General features: G+C 39.3%; 1 protein-coding gene across 1 annotated transcript in view; it reads right to left on the bottom strand.

Moving 5' to 3' along the window:
- The window catches only part of NUP160 (nucleoporin 160), a 62094-nt gene extending 48865 nt beyond the window's left edge, over positions 1-13229 (bottom strand). The window contains exons 1-9 of the mRNA XM_070727804.1: positions 13083-13229; positions 12816-12924; positions 9951-10161; positions 8430-8652; positions 6657-6741; positions 4252-4366; positions 2566-2724; positions 1048-1125; positions 694-791 (exon numbers count right to left, since the gene is read on the bottom strand). Coding sequence (XP_070583905.1) covers positions 694-791; positions 1048-1125; positions 2566-2724; positions 4252-4366; positions 6657-6741; positions 8430-8652; positions 9951-10161; positions 12816-12924; positions 13083-13185 — 1181 coding nt within the window. The 5' untranslated portion in view covers positions 13186-13229. The remainder of the gene's footprint in view (positions 1-693; positions 792-1047; positions 1126-2565; positions 2725-4251; positions 4367-6656; positions 6742-8429; positions 8653-9950; positions 10162-12815; positions 12925-13082) is intronic.
- Between the last annotated feature and the right edge of the window lie 8575 nt (positions 13230-21804).

The following is a 21804-nucleotide window of genomic DNA, read 5'->3' as shown; positions in this document are numbered from 1 at the left end:
GCTTAAAAAAAATTCTGGCTCCTAAATTTTTTGGCTGGCTCCTAGATTCTGAACAACTTTGTCGACCCCTGCCATAGCATATGCATGAATACTCCTTTATCTTGACACCCATGCCAACAAATACCTTTAACATTCTGCTTAAAATGTGCAGGTTGAATGGGTGTGTAATACCACTTATGTAGTATTTTCCTTCTCATTTCCCTAACTCTTGTATTCTTAGTTTTCCTTATATTCTCTACTATATTTTTCATCTCTTGCACCTCTACTTGCATCTCATTTTGCCACCATTTAGTTAATCCTTGGATCACATCCCCGTCTGACTGCACTAACATCTTATATATATTGCTTGCTTGTGCCTTTGTACCCTCACTTTTTTCTCTTATTATTTTCTCTAACTCTATCTCCTCCCTAAATAGTGCTTCTTCATTTGGAAATGCTTTCTCCTGCCTAGTTAACAAGACCATTATAAGCTCATGTAATAGAGAACATTCTCTCAGGGCTATGTAATCTAATCCTATTCTAAAGCTTCCAAAGTACAGAGGAGAATAATTTTTGGCTCAATATTATCATTTTCTAGTACTCTGGCACACAAATGTATTTATTCTGAAACTTTTTCAACAGACTAGTCATCACTAAAGCTTGTTTTAAAGAAACATATTGAGCAAATTAACAGTTGAAGGGAATAAAACTTACTGTTCAAAATTGATGTATTTCACAGTGGTCTGATTTTCATCGTCGTGCCAAAGTGCCCAGATCTCAGAAGTAGTTAAAGCAAAATCAATAAGTGTCTCCTAAATAAAAACGTAAATAGATTAAAACAACAAATGAATTATAGCAACAGTATTATGTTAACAATGGAGAGCATACTGATTTAATCTAGAAGGATTATATATATAATTTTTCATCGCATTATCCATGCTCAAGTAAGAGGGAAGGTAAGATAGCTGTATTAAGCCTTCTCAGCCTGAAGAGGATTACCCGTGACCTATGTATTTATTTTTATCCAAAACCCATGACACCATTGACCTGAGCGTTGCCAGTTCCAACCTGAGACGTGAACAACGATGATATGTGGTCAAGACTATAGCGATGGCTCTCTGTGCTGACCAACTGGAAGACACAGAACTGCAGAAGGGGAGAAAAGGTGTGCAATTAGTACAAATAAAACTGAAATGAATTCCTACCATATCCTTACCCTTTTTTTTCAATTCTAGAAAATCAAGATAGCTCCGTGTCATTTATATCAGATATTCTAGTAACTACAGAATGAAGAACAACTCAGCAATTATGCAATTTCCCCCTGTAGATTTAAAGGAGAATGTGACCCTCTGTATGGGCATATTGGCAGGACTTGAAGTAGCTGAGGAATGAACCCGGTATGGGAAACTTCAGACAATACAACAATTCATAGAAACATAGAAGTCTGACGGCAGAAAAAGACCTCATGGTCCATCTAGTCTGCCCTTATACTATTTTCTGTATTTTATCTTAGGATGGATATATGTTTATCCCAGGCATGTTTAAATTCAGTTACTGTGGATTTATCTACCACGTCTGCTGGAAGTTTGTTCCAAGGATCTACTACTCTTTCAGTAAAATAATATTTTCTCATGTTGCTTTTGATCTTTCCCCCAACTAACTTCAGATTGTGTCCCCTTGTTCTTGTGTTCACTTTCCTATTAAAAACACTTCCCTCCTGGACCTTATTTAACCCTTTAATATATTTAAATGTTTCGATCATGTCCCCCCTTTTCCTTCTGTCCTCCAGACTATACAGATTGAGTTCATTAAGACTTTCCTGATATGTTTTATGCTTAAGACCTTCCACCATTCTTGTAGCCCGTCTTTGGACCCGTTCAAAGACGGGCTACAATTCTGTATATAAAGTTAATTGAACAATATTTTACTTTAGAGATAAGACATTTGTGCTACTCAATGCATATTTAAGGCAATGTTTTTCAACCCCAGCAGCTTGTCAGTGTGTAGATTCAGAATTCCCCAGGCAGCATACTGGCTGAGGAATTCTGGGAGTTGAAGTCCACACATCTTCAAGCTGCCAAGATTGAGACTCATTGCTCTAAACATACTTCATGTATATAATCTTCGTATCTTTAATGTGCATCAATGTTACATAATAATACATGTTTAAAACAAGTAACCGTTGAAATGATCAGCATTTTAAGTTTTGCTTTTTATCTCAGCTTCCAAAACAAAGTATTGTAAGTTGCCTTTGCCAAATAATGCTAAAGTACAGTACAAATAATGCTAAAGTACAGTATTTTAGTTTCAATAAAATACACTGCTCAAAAAATAAAGGAAACACTCAAAAGAACACAATATAACTCCAAGTAAATCAAATTTCAGTGAAATCAAACTGTCCACTTAGGAAGCAACACTGATTGGCAATCAATTTCACATGTTGTCAGCACATTCAACATTGTGCAGAACAAAGTATTCAATGAGAATATTTCATTCATTCAGATCTAGGATGTGTCCTTTGAGTGTTCCCTTTAATTTTTTGAGCAGTGCACACCTTGTATTATCCAAATACAAAATTTCTGTTACCTGTCCTTGTCTGGGTGCATGCAAGTATACACCAATATAAAGCCCCAATGACTCAGAATATGCCAGCTGCAATCTGTGTCCATTTCCACCAATAAGTCTCAAATCTTTATTTACAGGAACAAAATCCAACATATCAGCTACCATCAGGCACATCTGATTCTGTTAAGATAAGATGCTAGATGAGTAAAACACAAAAAGCAAACATCTTTAAATACAATTATAAACCCAGCACTGTGAGACACCGGAGAGACAATTTATTCTGTTTAATTTTCCACAGCTCATCAGATTTGATAGTAGATAGTATCTTGCTACAGTGTATTCTCAGACTTTGCATATCTGCTTCTGTTTTTGAGAAAACCGTTCTAAGCTACAAACTGTTGTCATTCAGGTTTATGTTTAAAAATGTCATTTGCTGACATAACAGGTCTAGGGATATTTTTGTGAAGATAATATTATTAATACTATCAAAAACACTCAATTGGCAGAAAGAAGGGAAGGAAGAGACATATTGGGCCAATAATTTGTTTGTTTTGTTGTAACTACTACTACTACTACTACTACTACTACTACTACTACTGCTTCTTCCCTTTTCTCCTCCTCCCCCTCCTCTTTCTCCGTTTAGATAAACCTAAATGACAACAGTTTTTTGCTTACAACTGTTTTCTTAAAAACAGAAGCAGATATGTAAAGTCTGAAAATACACTGTAGTAAGCTACTATCTACTATCAAATCTGTGATGAACTGTGGAAAATTCAACTTCATCATTTTCATCCCAGTATTATCTACCCAACTATTCTAAGAGATCCTTGAAATCTTCCATCAGTTTTCAGGACTGGAGGTGCAATGAGACAAAGGAATCCCCCCCCCCCCCTGGTTTGCCTAAAGATTCTGCTGGATAATGAAAACGTACCATGATTCTGAACTCAATTCATGTCCGCAATGCTTACAACAAAGCCTCTCACAATGCAGTAAACGGAAGAGGTAAAGAAGAATATGACTTCACTCAAATAATTTCAGTGTGGAACTCTTGAATCCATAACAGGAAGAGTCCCTGAAAGCCAATAGCTCATTCCTAAAGCCTGACTGAACCATAAAGCTCATTGTGCTAAAATCAGGGCTCCCCAAACTAGGCAACTTTAAAACTTGTGGACTTCAACTCCCAGAATTCTCCAGCCAGCTATGCTAGCTGGAGAATTCTGGGAGTTGAAGTCCACAAGTGCTAGCTGGAGAATTCTGGGAGTTGAAGTCCACAAGTGCTAGCTGGAGAATTCTGGGAGTTGAAGTCCACAAGTGCTAGCTGGAGAATTCTGGGAGTTGAAGTCCACAAGTGCTAGCTGGAGAATTCTGGGAGTTGAAGTCCACAAGTGCTAGCTGGAGAATTCTGGGAGTTGAAGTCCACAAGTGCTAGCTGGAGAATTCTGGGAGTTGAAGTCCACAAGTGCTAGCTGGAGAATTCTGGGAGTTGAAGTCCACAAGCGCTAGCTGGAGAATTCTGGGAGTTGAAGTCCACAAGTCTTAAAATTGCCTAGTTTGGAGACCTCTGTGCTAAATATTTGTCCAAACACATGAAACTGAGGTGAGCAAGTGTGTCCAGATCAAAGAGTGACGCAAACCATGTTGATTATTATCAAAATGGTTAGTATATTAAGAATTAATTCACAAACAAAAAAATTAAACATTACTCACTTTATAAGACCACATCCGAAGTTTATGATCTTGGTAGAGTGCAAAAAGAAGTGCATCGTGTTCACGACAGTGGACAGATAAGCTAACAGGAAGATCTGAAGGATTTTGATCCCCTCTATAAAAACAGTAACAATAATAATAAATACAGAAGTAATCACTAAGGAGAAATCAATGATTCTGCATGACAGTTTTTTTCTCATATGCAACATTACATCATGATGGATGATCTCTGGCGGGCCCGGGACAGGGGCTTGTCCTCTGTCCTGGTGCTTCTTGACCTCTCAGCGGCTTTCGATACCATCGACCATGGTATCCTTCTGCGCCGACTGGAGGGGTTTGGAGTGGGAGGCACTGTTCTCCAGTGGTTCTCCTCCTACCTCTCTGGTCGGTCGCAGTCGATGTTAGTGGGGGGGGGGTGTCAGAGGTCGACCTCTAGGTTTCTCCCTTGTGGGGTACCTCAGGGGTCGGTCCTCTCCCCCCTGCTATTTAATATCTACATGAAACCGCTGGGTGAGATCATCCAAGGGCATGGGGTGAGGTATCATCAATATGTGGATGATACCCAGTTGTACATCTCCACCCCATGTCCAGTCAGCGAAGCAGTGGAAGTGATGTGCCGGTGCCTGTTGGGGACTGGATGGGTGTCAACAAACTCAAACTCAATCCAGACAAGACGGAGTGGCTGTGGGTGTTGCCTCCCAAGGACAATTCCATCTGTCCGTCCATTACCCTGGGGGGGGAACTACTGACCCCCTCAGAGAGGGTGCGCAACTTGGGCGTCCTCCTCGACCCACAGCTGACATTGGAACATCATCTTTCGGCTGTGGCGAGGAGGGCGTTATCCAAGGTTCGCCTGGTGCACCAGTTGCGGCCCTATTTGGACAGGGAGTCATTGCTCACAGTCACTCATGCCCTTATCACCTCGAGGTTCGATTACTGCAACGCTCTCTACATGGGGCTACCTCTGAAAAGTGTTCGGAAACTTCAGATCGTGCAGAACGCAGCCGCGAGAGCCATCGTGGGGCTTCCCAGATTCGCCCACGTTTCTACAACACTCCGTGGCCTGCATTGGCGGCCGATCAGTTTCCGGTCACAATTCAAAGTGTTGGTCATGACCTTTAAAGCCCTACATGGCATTGGACCAGAATACCTCCGGAACCGCCTACTACCGCACGAATCCCAGCGGCCGATAAGGTCCCACAGAGTTGGCCTTCTCCAGGTCCCGTCGACTAAACAATGTCGTCTGGCGGGCCCCAGGGGAAGAGCCTTCTCTGTGGCGGCCCCGGCCCTCTGGAATCAACTCCCCCCCGGAGATTAGAACTGCTCCCACCCTCCTTGTCTTCCGTAAACTACTTAAGACCCATCTATACCGCCACGCATGGGGGATTTGAGACACCTTTCCCCCAGGCTTATTATAATTTATGTTTGGTATGTATGTGCTGTTTGGTTTTTTAAATTGATAGGGTTTTTAGTTTTTTCTTAATATTAGATTTGTGCCTGTACAATATTGTTTTATCGCTTGTTGTGAGCCGCCCCGAGTCTTCGGAGAGGGGCGGCATACAAATCTAATAAATTATTAAATTATTATTATTACAACTGCTCCATCATTGTAACAACCAAATGGAACACTACTGAACTTCATTAGGGAGGTATAAATGACATCTTTATTGAGATGTCAATAATTACTAACAATTAATAATTATCATTATTAACAACTTAATTACTATTGATTTCTGAAATGAGTATTGACCAAACAGGGCATTTTAAGTTGAACTTAGCTGAAGGAGCACTGTTTATATGTAAAGCACATGTCTTTTCTCTGCAGCAGTTCTTCTTTCAGAAGAATGACAATTATAATCTGTCATGCCTAAAACGTCAAATTAATCATGAAGGACAGCACTACTACAGCACCATACATAAAACTTCAAAACAATCATAAAGGTGCAATACTATAGTGAACAACCTGCAGAAGTTTAAACTCCAAAATCAAGCAGGAACTGGTTAAAATTTCAGGCCGCATTTTTTAAATTATTCTCACAACTCCGCTTTCTTGTGTAAGTTAGGCAAAGGTAGCCATCTCCTCTTTTGAAAACCTGTCTTTAGCATCACAAGGAATTCATAGCTTTTGGGAACAGAAATAATTACAAAATGTGAGAGGTACCCTTTTTCTGTACAACTGGGCACCTTTAGTATTTCTCCATCCACTGGGTTATTTCCCCCCAACTTTTTGGGGGTTATCTGCTAATCTTTCCCTCTACAGACACAGGTTGTCCATTTCCCTTCTATGTTTCATTCATTCTGATGCCAATTCCAATTACTGTACTCTATTTGTTGCTGAGTAAGCTTTAAGAACTCTAATTAAACTCTAATTATAAGCCTTAACTGCTTATCATCATAATACTAGCCTGATGGCAGTTGGCATCCAACCTGTAAGCAGGCGCTGCATGACTGAACTCTGTTTCAACTCCACAAATGAAGCTGAAGGTATCTCTAAAAAAAATAAGAAAACATTTTTTAGCAATTTGCTTATAAAAATTTGCTTATAATAAGGAGGGAAGTGTTTTTAATAGGAAAGTGAACACAAGAACAAGGGGGCACAATCTGAAGTTAGTTGGGGGAAAGATCAAAATCAACATGAGAAAATATTATTTTACTGAAAGAGTAGTAGATCCTGGGAACAAACTTCCAGCAGACGTGGTTGATAAATCTGAATTTAAACATGCCTGGAATAAACATATATCCATCCTAAGATAAAATACAGGAAATAGTATATGGACAGACTAGATGGACCATGAGGTCTTTTTCTGCCGTCAATCTTCTATGTTTCTGTTTCTATGCTTAAATCTGACAATATAAGAAAAATGCAGTTAAATCAGATAGTCTTTAATGAATTCTATAAAAAGGCATTTAAGACACATTTGTTACTAAGTTGATTTATTAATTGCGAATAACCAGAACTTATATAAGCTTCTGTTGGTGGTCTAAACAAAGATAAGGTCATTCTTTATTTCCTAAAAGAATTGATCAGAATGAATGTTTAATTTAAATCATTCAAATCACTTTACAACATTAACTGCAATGTTTTACTTTTATCCTGTTTTGCCCTTAGAATGGGGCATTTTACTATGTTTTGTATTTGAAATTAATTAATTAATTAATTTATTTATTTATTCATTCGATTTTTATGTCGCCTTTCTCCTTAGACTCAGGGCGGCTTTTAGGAAATTACATCTGTAAAGTGTCACCTGTATTAGTTCCAAACTTCTCTTAGCTGAACTGCCTTGCTACATCACTTTTTAAAATCTGCTGATATTAGAACCCATTTCTATCTTCTAGATTATTAAAATATGTTTAAAATTACTCTAAGGTTCACTACAAAATGGAATTTCTGGGAGAAACTGTGCAAGTAGTCCTTAATGTATGACAACTGGACCCAAAATTTCTGTTCAACCAAGACAGTTAAGTGACTTTTGAACATTTAATGACCTTCCTTGCCACAGTTGTTAAGTGAGTTACTGCAGTTGTTAGTAACGTGGTTAAATGAATCTGGTTTCCCTACTGGCTTTGCTTGTCAGAAGGACCCCAGAACACGGCAACCATCAAAAATTCACACCAGTTGCCAAGTATCCAAATGCTGATCATGACAGGATAGTGCAATGGGCATGTGAAAAACAGTCATAAACCACTTTTTTCAGTGCCGTTGTAACTTTGAATGGCCATTAAACAGTTTTAAGCTGAGGACTACTTGTAACTTGAAACAGAATGTCTATATAGATAGTCCTCAATTTACAATCACAATTGAGCTCAAAATTTCCACTGCTAAGCAAGATAGTTGTTAAGTGAGTTTTGCAGCATTTTACAACCTTTCTTGTCCCAGTTGTTAAGTGAATTGTTAGGTTAGTAACAGGGTTATTAAATGAATTTGGCTTCCCTATTGATTTTGCTTGTCAGAAGATCATAAAAAGTCATCCAGTGACCCCAAGACACTGCAACTGTCATAAATAGGCGCTAGACGGCAAGTGTCGTATGACCCAAGAATTACCTCTATCATATTTATGATAGTGAGCAGGACAGCAATTTAACTGCTGCACGGAGCCCAGCCAACTACAACATTCCACCAATGTCCTTTCCCCTTTATCCTTTGAATGACCTGCCTTTTTATAATTGCATACACTTACCATGAACATCATAAGGTGGTAGGCTAAGGACAAAAATCCCACCAGAAGCAGATGGCAGAGCAAAGAGAGATCTTCCATCACTAGTAAGCCAAGCTGCGGAAGCAGTGGAACTAGGTGACAACCCAGGAACGGTGGGAATCACACAGTAGTTCAAAGGATCTCTAACATGAAGTTTTCCAATATCTGTGAAAACCGACTGCATTTGACTTTCTGTTATCAGCTCCTAAAAAGAAAAGAAAAGACCGGGGATAAAATTATCAGCAAGAAAGTATAAAATTGAAGAAGAAAAATAGTAAAATGACTATTCTATTATATAAACTATTTTTAAAAACTGAAAATCTGAAGCTGGATTAGAAAAGCATTTTCTCATAGTATCAACCCCATGTTAAGTAGCTTATCCAGCAACTTCTTTTCTAGGAAATCAAATTACACCATATAAGAATTTTGACAATTCTTGTTCTACTCCTCTTACTGTGTTTCCCTAAAAATAAGACATCCCTCGAAAATAAGCCCTCTCCTAAAAATAAGCTCTCCCTAAAAATATTTAAATGCATGTGCAGCTGGTCCCCACCATTTCCTCTGGTTAGGGTTAGGGAGACAGAGCTGAAAATCAGGTAAGAGGACAAGAGAAGCCCTGTCCTGCTCCAAGCGCCCCAAAATATTACGACCTCCCCAAAAATAAGGCCAGGCTTTTATTTCGGGGTTCAAAAAAATATAAGACAGGGTCTTATTTTCGGGAAAACATGGTAGTATCTCACCAAACTTATACACCAGTCTGCTGAGATTACTTACGTTATTTTCTCTTTATAAAAGTTTTTATATTTTGAGGTCATTCCTGTTTCTATATATATACTTGAAATTACAGAATATTATGTATTGATTTTCCTGTCCAGATTGAGACTATGTCACTATAGATGGATTAGGTAAAATTACAGTTAAAAAAAGGACAACCTGCAGTTTAAGTATGCCTGCATTACAATATGGTTTTCACATTATAGTCAGCTAACTCAGCTATGGATAGTTATCACTTTGTGCAAATCCAAAAACCAACTCTCTCTAATCGCAGCAGAAAATGTCAAAATTATCTGATTCCAAGATCTGAGAGATTAGGACCAGGAATTAATGTCTGACATAAACCAAATATATATTTTCTCACTAATCAATGGACCGCCTCACCATCATACCATTTTATCATTAGCAGATTACATTGTGCAACTTGCATGTTGTAATCCATTAAAATTTATCCCCAGAATATGTTTCGATATCAAGTTATGTAAATTTTATTGTATATGAAGTACATTCAATAGCCAATTTAACAGGGCTTAGTTTATACGATTCTTCAAATAAGTACCATGATTTGGACGGGACAGGAATTAATATATTATGATGGTGAAGTGGTATGCAGGGAAAGAGCAGAGGCAAACAAATCTGTGATTTGATTTCTCCAACTAAAATAATTTTGCTTCTAACTTAATAATCTTGGAAGTTTTTAAAATAGATACATTAAAATAGATTACTTACATTTCTATACATCCGAGCTGGATGAGGTAACATCAACCTATGTATTGTCTGAGTGGTTGAAACCAATATAACAACATGATTTTGCGTCTCAAAGATATGTACCCCTTGTGGCAAGACATTACAATTTTGAAATCTGAGCTGAACAGTATTGTTCAAAAGGTTTATGTCAAGGGATTCCTCTACTAGTTCTAATGTCCCGCCCGAGGTGGCCCTGCAAAAAGAAACAAATACTGTATATATAGCAATTTTACGCCGATAGTAAACAACCAATGCCAATATTTTCTGTTTGGGGACATACATCCACTTTGCTTGGCATCCCTGATTCAATATGATCAACTCATGACCCCAAGACCCTGTGACCTGTGTGGCAGTACCCGGTCTTGATTGACTTATGTTTCTGAGTTGGTTGAGTGATTCTTCCTTTTCCTACTTCTCAGCTAGCATCCCTTTACAAATAAACAGATCCATGTGATAGGGAAATTGCCAACTCTTTTGACTATTTACTTTTACTTAAGTAATTAAATTAATTGCCCACTGCTAATCCTTCTCCTGTTGATTTGCATGTTGCCCAAAGGCCAGAAAGCAACTGTGGACAAAAGTTATCCAAACTGAATAGCATACAATCAAACCAACATGTCTTTCAGTTTAATTTCTACTTCTCACTTTATATTCCTGCCTGAACCCAGTTAATTCCAATGCACGAAATACTTTCTAATTGAAGTCCTGAATAAATCTACTAGATTGTTCTTTCTTATTTCAGTACGTATACATTTAAATTTTTCAGTTATTTTCCTTTTCCAATTTCTTTTTAATGTTCTCCTCAATACACGTTTATTAATAACTGGATTTGTTGGCTGATGTGAATTTACAGGCACTTTTAAGGGACTGTATTACCTATGTACCTAGATTGCCTGGAAACATTTCATATGTTCATTCAGCATTGCCTAAGGGGAAATGATGGAAGCAAATTGAATTATTCCTCACTTTAAATTGTTAATGCTTCTTTCACAAATCAGAGAAAGCAGAATTGTGATAACTTGTGATAACATTTGAATTCTGTACCTATTGACCAATCTCACAATATGTAAGAGGACATATGGGGAAGTCTTTATTCGGTTATGGCTTACTTCATTAAATACATGAAACATGTCTTCATGCTTACAAATTCAGCTCAATGTTGTTTTTCTAAAAAGCCAACTCTAATGTATAAGGTTGACTCAGCCTTCCATCCTTCCGAGGTGGGTAAAATGAGGACCCGGATTGTGGGGGCAATATGCTGGCTCTGTTAAGAAGTGCTATTGCTAACATGTTGTAAGCCGCCCTGAGTCTAAAGAGAAGGGCGGCATAAAAATTGAATGAATGAATGAATGAATAAATAAATAAATAAATAATGTCTACAGGTAGATTTCTAAGCAGCATTCATGCTACCAATGTCTTAATGAAAGTTATTTCATTTCATAACCAATTATTCAAAATAACATTTTTCCCCAGTAATAAAATGAAGATGATACATTCCAAATTATTTAAACTTCTTTTAAACTTCTCCAAATAAAAGCCAAGGGGCAGACATATAACAGACATCCCAAATGACTACCAAATAAGTGTATCCATATAAAACCATGTTGGGAAAGTATTGTCTTAATAGCTTTATAAATTGGCAGGAGGGAAGGGGCTGCTAACCTGAACTTCTAGAGATAAGGAATTTTTACATACTAAAGCAGCAAAAGAGAAGATCTGCACCTGATTTATGCCTCCTCATCCTAGATATTGCGGGAAGCGTAAACAACCCTTTCTACAATGTTCTTGTTGACATTTTAAATGCAAATTAAATATCATATGCATAGGAACCAAATATATGAGATGTTTTGCTTTTTTTTATCATCAGATCCCTAACTTCAATTCCTGTTCTGCTGTCCCAGACTCAGGGATCACCAACAGGGAGTTGGGATTCATTTAAACGTGTGCAATTGTCTCACATTTCATAGTCTCATATTTAGGTTTAGAGGAAAACAGGTAAGAACCAAAGGATGCAGTACTCTGCCCCATACATACCTACTTAAAATTTCAATTAACTCCTTGTAAAGAAGTTTGCTTCAGCAGCCAGGAGGGATTTTATTTCTAAAGCTGTGTCTGCCCAACCCACATTGTTATTATTATTATTATTATTATTATTATATAAATTAGCACTTCTATATTTTTGAGCCCTATTTTAATAACAACAACAACAACAAAAACAACAGAGCTGGAAGGGACCTTGGAGGTCTACTAGTCTAACCCCAGTGGTGGGCTACGAGCCGGAACGTTAAATTGTGCTCGCCGCGGCAGCTCATGAGTGCTTGCGGGGCCAGCGCAATTTTGCTTCTGCACCTGTGCAAGTAGCAAAATTGTGCATGGAGTCGCAGGTGCGCCGGTGTTTCAGTGAATTTTTTTTGCTTCTGCACATGCTGAAACAAGGGCGCACCTGCGGCTCCATGCATGATTTTGCTACCTGCACAGGTGCAGAAGCAAAATTGCGCTGGCCTCCACGGCGAGCGCAATTTGGTGTTTCGGCTCATAGCCCACTGCTGTCTAACCCCCTTTTTGGTGCAGGAGACCCTACACTAGTTTAGCCCAAACAGGATGCAGATGATTTGAATCTTTCTAGTTCAGGGCTCATAGATGGACCTCTTTCCTCCTGGAGCTGGGGATGCACCACCGATGGAAGTTTTTATAAAAAAAGATTGAACAACCATTTGTCTGGGATGGAATAAGGACTGCTGTCTTGGGCAGGCGGGATGGACTAGAAGACCTCTAAGGGTTCCTTCCAGCTCTACCATTCTATACACTTGTCCGTTCGGGAGGTGAGTTTACCTCGGATCAACTCACCAATGAATAAAACGGTTTCTGGTCACCGAACCCAGCTGCGCGTTCTCTTGGTACCAAAACCCTCCCGCGCTGTCAGGATACCGCACGGCCGACGGGGACGCGCCGCCACCTGCAAAAGAAAAAAAAAAGACGGACAAGGGAGGCGGATCAGTCCCCGCGCGCCAAGCACGGATGCTCTGGGTAGGTGCGTGCGTGCACGTCACGCGAAGGACACATATACACACGCAGCGATTAGGCCCCCACCAGGGGAGGGGTCCCATTCCCCACCTGGGAGGCTGAACACGACCTCGCGGAGGCCGTGTCGCGCGCTCCGCTCCGCCCCGCCGAGTTCCAAATAGCCCCGCTCGGCCAGGCCCACTGCCGCCGCCATCTTCTCTTCCCGCGCGCGCTGCCACAAAGGCTCACGGGACGGGAGAGAGAGAGAGGCCGGTCGAGCGGCGGACGGAGGCGCCCTTCGCGGTGCATCGCGGGAGGCGCGGAGCGGGAATGTTTGCTCCCCCCACTCTCGCCGAGCCAGAAATCTGTGGCGGCTGCGTATGTTCTGCTTGGGCTTCAAGGACGGCTGTGCTGGGTGGTCTCTTCAACTTTTTCTAACATCCTTAAATTGCAAATATGAACGAATGTTTAAATGGAAAGCACCGTCGCCTTCAGTGAAAGGCTGTTAATGTCTATTGAAATCAGCGTAACTAGTATTTGAGTGTGCTTTGTCTGTTTTTTATGGAATTGCATCCATTAAATGGAGTTGGATCTTTGCTTTGTTGGAGGTAGGAGTTAGATGTTGCCTAGGAAGAAGGGTTGCAGGAATTGGGTATGTCTAGTTCAGGGATAGGCAAAGTTGGCTCTTCTATGACATGTGGACTTCAACTCCCAGAATTCCTGAGCCAATCGTGCTAGCTCAGGAATTCTGGGAGTTGAAGTCCATATGTCATAAAAGAGCCAACTTTGCCTACCCCTGGTCCAGTTTAAAGGAAAGAAGAATCAAGGATGACACAGGATAGCAATGTTCCAATATCTAAAGGGCTGCCAAAAAGAGGAGGTGGTCCATCTATTCTCCAAAGACGAAGGCAGGACAAGAATAAATGAATATCGGATGAATTGTCTAGGATGAATTGGCAGGGATTGCAGTTTACTGATTTAGAAGCAGTATTGGATAATCCTAGGCTGTGTCCCTAGAGGGCACAATCCCGTAAGGAGTTGGGCAGCCTACAGATCACATTAATAAATAAATTAGCACTTATATATATTTGACCTATAGCCAAGAGCCCTATTTATAATAACAACAACAACAACAGAGTTGGAAGGGACATTGGAGGTGTTCCAGTCCAACCCCCTGCTTGGGCAGGAGACTCTACACTACTTCAGACAAATGGTTATCCAATATCTTCTTAAAAACTTCCAGTGTTGGAGCATTCACAATTTCTGGAGGGAAGCTGTTCCACTTATCTATTGTTCTAACTGTTAGGAATTTTCTTAATTCTAAGTTGCTTCTCTCGTTTAGTTTCCACCCATTGCTTCTTGCTCTACCCTCAGGTGCTTTGAAGAATAGGTTGATTCCTTCTTCTTTGTGGCAACCCTGAGATACTAGAACACTGCCATCATGTCTCCCCAGTTTTTCTTTTCATTAAACTAGGCATACCCAGTTCCTGCAACTGTTCTTCATACGTTTGAGCCTCCAATATTTAATTCAGTACTGTAGTGCCTTTTTAAATAAAAACGTTTTCATAAAGTATACTGGTGTGGAATTACATTAAAATAATGTAAGAAAGCATCACTGCTTGAAACAAGACTTGTGCCTAATGGGACTATATACAGTATTTTCCTTCAGACTTAAAGTAGAATAATATTTGCATAATCCCCCAGAAATATGTAGAAATTGGCAAATTTCTACATATTTCTGGGAGTTTGCTTCAGAAATATTTGAAATGAAGCCTGAAAGATTATTTTTTCTCAAGTTCTATATGTTGTCTTAAATTTATATTGCAGCTTTGGGTTTGCAATACCTTATGGTAGTCTGCTGTTATTTTTCACACAAAGGCTCAATGGGTATCCTTTGAAAGTCCTCTTACACTTTCAAAAAATTGTAATCTTGCTTAACAGTACACTTTATATCAGTGTTATTTAATCTGATCCTTTGTAAATATAATAATAGTGTGGATGATATACCAATTTAATGGCAGCAGGTTTAGAAGATCGGCTTGCAGAAACATTGTAATTAAATTCTTGAAATCTTTGTACCAGTATGTTGTCAATTCTGTTGGAACTGAAACTTCAAGATAATATATTCAGATTTAGTCTATTATCTGATTTATTCAAGACTATAATCAGAACAATTGCAATTTGATCTTAAATCTTATCAGTTGACATTCCTTGTTTTGTTATGATGCTTTGTGTTTCCTGCACATAAAATGATTCATATTTCAAAAGCATGCTTTGGAACAGCTTTTCCTTTTGGTAGGTGAAATTGACTGTAGCCAGTATACAATCAGTTCTGATTTTTCACAATAACCCTAATGCCATGGCACATTGGCTTTAATAATAAACAGTTTTAAACAATAATCTGATTAGGCTGTAATTGGAGAATGTCATATCTGCCTAATCAATTAGGACAAACATGAGTTTGGCTATCACAATAGATTATTAAGATTTCTTAGATATGACCACTATTCTTAGCAGCTATACAAATTCAGCACTGCATATTGTAGTACACACACAAATCACACCCACATATATATGAAATATGATTGAGAAATATAGATTATAGTAATATTTATGGTTAAAGCAAGAAAAATTGTGACAGCAGAGAGCTGTCTGACTGCATTCATTCATCAATCAGTCCTATAATGTTACTTTTGTGCTATTTTTCTTGTGTTTCAAATCACATACATTATATTCAACGTGATTCCTAAATGATTTGGACTTTATCCTGGCATCATGATTTCTCTTTTGATTTGGAGTTATTTCAGTTTTTAGATTTGAAGTACTACCAGGTGATCTCTATGTTCCGTCCCACATATTCCATGAATTTCAGTCATTCCACAAATAATCTACCAGTACCGGAAAGATTATTTCATTAACCTGCTTTCTAATATACCACAAGGTACACAGGAATTTACTGGACGTTGCAGAGTCACATTTTCCCTTGCAGGACTGTAAAGTGGGCAGGCCCACTGGCAGCTACTGTGGGATGGAGATACAGAGAACTCTGAATGGAGCTGTTTTGGCTGCTAGGAATAGTTCTGTCCCCCTGATGTTGGGGAGAAGCTGAGAGGAGGTTCATCCTGAACAATACTTCTTTTCAGACAGAAGGGTTGCATGAACAGCTCTTAGGCGGCTGTGACTACACAAAGCACCCTGTCTTCCCTGTGTAGAATAGCTGCATTATTGTACCAGTCAGGTGGCTGGCTAAGGCCTGCTTCTGGATATGTAGGCACAAACTAGAACAGGCCCAGTGCTGGCACAGAGATATCACAATGGTTGAAGAGAATAAACTTTCAACAAACCTGCGTGTATATCATATTTTGGAAATAGTAAATGCAGGGCTTCTATTGTTTCTCATTTACTCTCTGATCCTGATCACTTTCTCTGGCTATATGCTTTTCATAAAGTATTTTCCATTTTAGATCTAGTAGATTGAACTATCAAACTGACTCATGGTTTGAATTATTTACAGCTGTTCTGATCTGAAAGTCTCTATTCAAGAGGTATCTTCCAATTCTTAACCAACTTTGGTTCATTTGCAATGTAGAGACTTTCTTTATACTATATCTGCACCAAATCGGGAGATTCAAACTGCCCAAGGAGCTGCTGATACAGTTCTACAGAGGAATTATTGAGTCTGTCATCTGCACCTCTATAACTGTCTGGTTTGGTTCTGCAACCCAACAAGACAGACACAGACTTCAGAGGATAATTAGAATAAACAATTGCTTACCAACCTGCCTTCCATTGAGGACCTGTGTACTGCACAAGTCAAAAAGAGGACTGTGAAAATATTTATAGACCCCTAACATCCTGGACACAAACTGTTTCAACTCCTATTCTCAAAACAACACTATAGAGCACTGCAGTGCACACCAAAACAATTAAAAGTAAGATGGATGGATGGACGGACGGACGGACAGACAGATAGACGGACAGACAGACACAAGAACAGGTTTTTCCCAAACGCCATCACTCTGCTAAACAAATAATTCCCTCAACACTGTTAAACTATTTTCTAAGTCTGAATTAGTATTACTATTAATCTCATCGTTCTTATCACCCATCTCCTGCCACTTACCTCCCAGAGGTTGGTTATTACCTATAAAGCCCTACATGGCTTAGGACCAGACTATCTTCAGGACCGTCTCCTGCCACATACCTCCCAGAGACAATAAGATCTCACAGTATTGGCTTCCTTCAGGTCCTGTGAACTAAGCAATGCAGGTTGGCAGGGCCATCGGAGAGGGCCTTCTCTGTGACTGCCCCAACTCTATGGAACCAACTCCCCCCCCCCAATGTTTGTACTGCTCCCACCCTACTGATCTTCCGAAAGGCAGTAAAGACCTGGCTGTGCTGGCAAGCCTGGGGGCTGTGAATACTACTATCTGTCATGGCCAAATAATGTTGATTGGATTGGTATGCATGTTTGGTTGGATCACTGGAGGGTATTATAGGATTTTATTGTATTTATTATTTTAATGTTGTTAGTATTAATATAGACTTCTTTTATTATTGTATTTTATTATGTTTTATATTGTTATAAGTTGCCCCGAGTCCTATGGGATTGGGCAGCATAGAAGTCAAATCAATTCAATTCAGTTCACTTGTATGACTGTAACTTGTTTCTTGTAACCTAACAATTTATATTGTTTCCTAGTATGATTTAGTGTTTAGCATCATTATGTGCTGTACCCAGGGGTGGACAGCAGGCAGGACAGGGTGGAACACAGTACCACCAGCGGAAATTAAGATGTGTGCGCAGCTCCAGCTGATCAGTGGCTGTCACTTCCTGGATTACTGGTCTCTGCTCGGCCTCCTTTTTTTCCCTGCTGCTGCTGCTGTGTCTACGCTCCTTGCTTTTTTCCTCTTTCCTCCTTCCTGGCCTCGGACGAGCTTCCCTCTCTCCTGCCCAGCTCCCCTCCAGCCTCACACAGCCACCTCCTTCCTGAAGTACAAGCAGATGACGTGGGTGGAAGTGGTGCTGGCAGCATTTATGCTTCTGGCAGCACCCGTTCGCCTAGCTACCCAGCCTGAGGCGGGGGGGGGGGGGGCGACCCAGGAAGGAGAGCGCAGGAAACACACGGCAAATTGTCACCCCAGCGAAAACAATGGTAAGGTTGTAAGTCCAGGATTTAACAGTTTACTTGAACGATGATGATCGTTCAAGCCACTCCCACCTGATCACATGGCCGGCAAGCCACTCCTACCCAGTCACATGACCATTAAGTCATACCCACAAAATAAGCCACACTCAGTGTGGCAGTAAAATTTTTGGCTGCCCATTACTGGCTGTACCTTATAATTCTTAACAAATACATATTTTCTTTTTATGTATACTGAGAGCATATACACCAAAGACAAATTCCTTGTGTGTCTAATCACACTTGGCCAATAAAGAATTTTAATTCTAATAATTTGGTATGAAGTTGATAAAGAGCTTTATTCTCAATCTGTTTCAGTATTCTTTGTTTTCTAGAATTTAAAAAAAATCACTCCCACTTTGTCCCTTCAGTGTGATGTCCTCACCTTACTTTGTTACTGGCAGTAATTCTTTTGAAATCCACAGACTAAATTTCAACAGTTGCTAATTTTCTCAAGTGTTATCAATCACATTTCTAATATGGTACCTAGCTACAGTATAGTTTATTCACCTTTCATGCTTTTAATTAAAAACAAGACTAAGCTTCTTAAGCCTAAAAATAGCTTTACCCTAGAAGGTATAAGGTAACTAAAACAGCTGCAGTTTGTTTACCCACAAAGAGGTCAGATTAATCCAGACAATAGTGAGGTTTGTATTTTTATTGCGGTTAGAATGAAATCTTGATTAGAAAAGTCCTAAACTTCAACACAGTTAAATGCTACCAGTTTTGTAGATCAAAATCATGTTTCTAAATCAGATAGTTTCACACGTCTCTGTGGGTCTTCTATTTTAGTAAAAGTGCTGAGGTCAGTTTTCCCTAGTTTTCATGTATCCTCTTTTGGAACAGGTAGAAATGAAGAATGTTCATCTTTAAATCAGGCACCTTTGAAAATAAATTCAAAGCATGTATGAAGGGTGTCTCTTCTTCTATAATACATTAAATAAACCTTTATATAGGAACTTTTGGGTCCCTATCCTATAGTGTTAAAAATCTCTGGAAACTGAAAAGGCTGAAATATAACTTTTCACATTTGGTAGCATAAAAAACTTTATACTGACCTAAAATTCTGGAGTTGCAATCTGAACACTTTTGGAGGACATTACATTTAGAAAACAAAGCTATCATGATTAATAGTTGACACACAAAATATGTAGGGCAAACAAACTAATAAAAAAGGGGAAACAAATAATGAAAATCTGAATCTCCTATTAATTTAAAAGATAATTTTTATTTATTTATTTATTCTTTGTCCAATATACAATACATATGGAAGAGAGTAGGCATTAAGTAATATATATAAAGATAGAAGGAAAAAGAGGATATATATGATATAAGAGATAAGGAGAGAATATATATGATATATGTATATATATATATATATATATGCATATAGATAGATAGATAGATAGATAGATAGATAGATAGATAGATAGATAGGTAAGGTAAGGAAAGACAATTGGACAGGGGACGATAGGCACATCAGTGCACTTATATACGCCCCTTACTGGCCTCTTAGGAACCTGGAGAGGTCAATTGTGGAGAGTCTAAGGGAGAAATGTTGGGTGTTGGGAGTTGACACTATTGAGTCCGGTAATGAGTAATGATTTTATCTGTATCTTAGGACTCGGGGATATTTTGTTCTGATATGACAACTAGGTTCAAGCAAGTTCATTGTTATGCAGAGCTGTCCTCAGGATTGACCCCATACCTTTAGCTTCTCCCTTCCTGTTATAGAAATAGTGATTGATGTTGATTTTTTGCAAGCCAGATTTAAACTCTAACAGTTGTTGCAATGTCTAGGCCAGGGGTAGGCAAAGTTGGCTCTTCTATGACTTGTGGACTTCAACTCCCAGAATTCCTGAGCTAATCATACTAGCTCAGAAATTCTGGGAGTTGAAGTCCACATGTCATAGAAGAGCCAACTTTGCCTATCCCTTGTCTAGGACAGTGTTTCCCAACCTTGGCAACTTGAAGACATCTGGACTTCAACTCCCAGAATTCCCCAGCCAGCAATCGCTAGCTGGGGAATTCTGGGAGTTGAAGTCCAAATATCTTCAAGTTGCCAAAGTTGGGAAACACTGGTCTAGGCAATAAAGAATCATAGCCACCTAATTCAAAATGCTCTGAATCAAATGATGACAACACATACTATTGTCAGAATAATAATCTATAGCAGTGATGGCTAACCTTTTCCAGACCGAGTGCCCAAAGTGCATACATGCATATGTGCCTGAACCCCCAAAATGAAATGTGCACATGGCCCCCGTGAATGTGCCCACTGTACATGCACACACAGCGGTCCCATATACACCCTACCGCCCCCATGCATATGTACATGGGCCTCTGCCCGTGCCCCTCCCCCCATACGTGCACATTCAGGCTGCCCTCACGTCCCACATGGATGCATGGCAGCGACCCTATGATGATGTGGCTGGTGGGCAGGACGTGCACATAGGTGATGAAGCTGTTCTGAGGTGAAGGCTCAAGGGTTTACAGAGAGGGTGCTGCATGCTACTTGAAGCACCCGTGCCATAGGTTCGCCATCACGGAACTTAAGAACTTTTCTAGATAACAACCAGGGGTTCAAGATTTTTTTGCCTCTTCTTAAGAACCATTTTCTACTTGAGAACCGGAGCCCAGAAAAAATTCCCAGAAAATTTGAGAGCAGCATGAAGGCCCGGCCAGTTTCCTGCCATTCCCTCTGGGTTTCTCTCTCTGGCGCAGTGTATGGAAGGCAGCCTCGCACTGGGTATATAGGAGGTGCATGCTCCTCCTTGCCACCTCAGAGTCCCTCTTTTTTTTTTTAAGCCTTAAAGTTTTGGAATTTTTTGATTCTCCTCACCTCACCTTCTTCCTTCGGCAGCTACTCTCCTCCTCTTCCTCCTCCTACCCAAATTCCAAGCTTTTATTTCTTTCCTAATGGTTTTGCACGCATTATTTGCTTTTACATTGATTCCTATTGGAAAAATTGGTCACAGAACGGATCACAGTTCTTAAATAGAGGTACCACTGTGTTTTCAGCTGTATAAGGCTTAATTTGGCAAGCAATTGTATTTTTGAAATTGATCATTACTTGAATTTGGAACTGAACACAGTTATAGACATAAGTGAAAGAATTGGCAGTTGTTGTTTTTTAAAATGTCTTTGTGTTGTTTTGTGTATTGTATTTCTTATGTATTTAAATAAAAGTAAAATTTTAATTAAAAAAAACAAAAAAAGTACAAGATACATCTGCTTACATCTTGCAATAATATATTTAATGTTATTAAACAACATTTGCATACAGCAGATCCTTGAAAACGACTCAATAGGTGGATAAAAATGCCAAATCCAGTCTAAACATCTGGCTTATGCACAACTAATGTAATTATGTAATTGTCAACACTTAGCAACTACAACGATTTTGCATGTCTGTGTGTGTATTCATGCCATGCACATTGTTTTATAATTTTATAATGCAGGATAGTCTCTACAACTTGAGTTTGGTCAAAGTATGAAACACACACACACACAAATAAGCCAAGCATAAGCCATTACATTGGTTCTGTTATAACCAAAGCCATGACTAAAACAAGCAACAATTTGTGGTAAACAAGGAATTATAAAAATTTGTTTGTTGTCCTCAATTAAACCACTGTTTATAAAGA

Source organism: Erythrolamprus reginae, chromosome 1, assembly GCF_031021105.1.
Source record: "Erythrolamprus reginae isolate rEryReg1 chromosome 1, rEryReg1.hap1, whole genome shotgun sequence".
Taxonomy (NCBI): Eukaryota; Metazoa; Chordata; class Lepidosauria; order Squamata; family Dipsadidae; genus Erythrolamprus; species Erythrolamprus reginae.
Note: the sequence above shows the minus strand (reverse complement) of the source record. Positions and strands in the feature narration are given on the sequence as shown.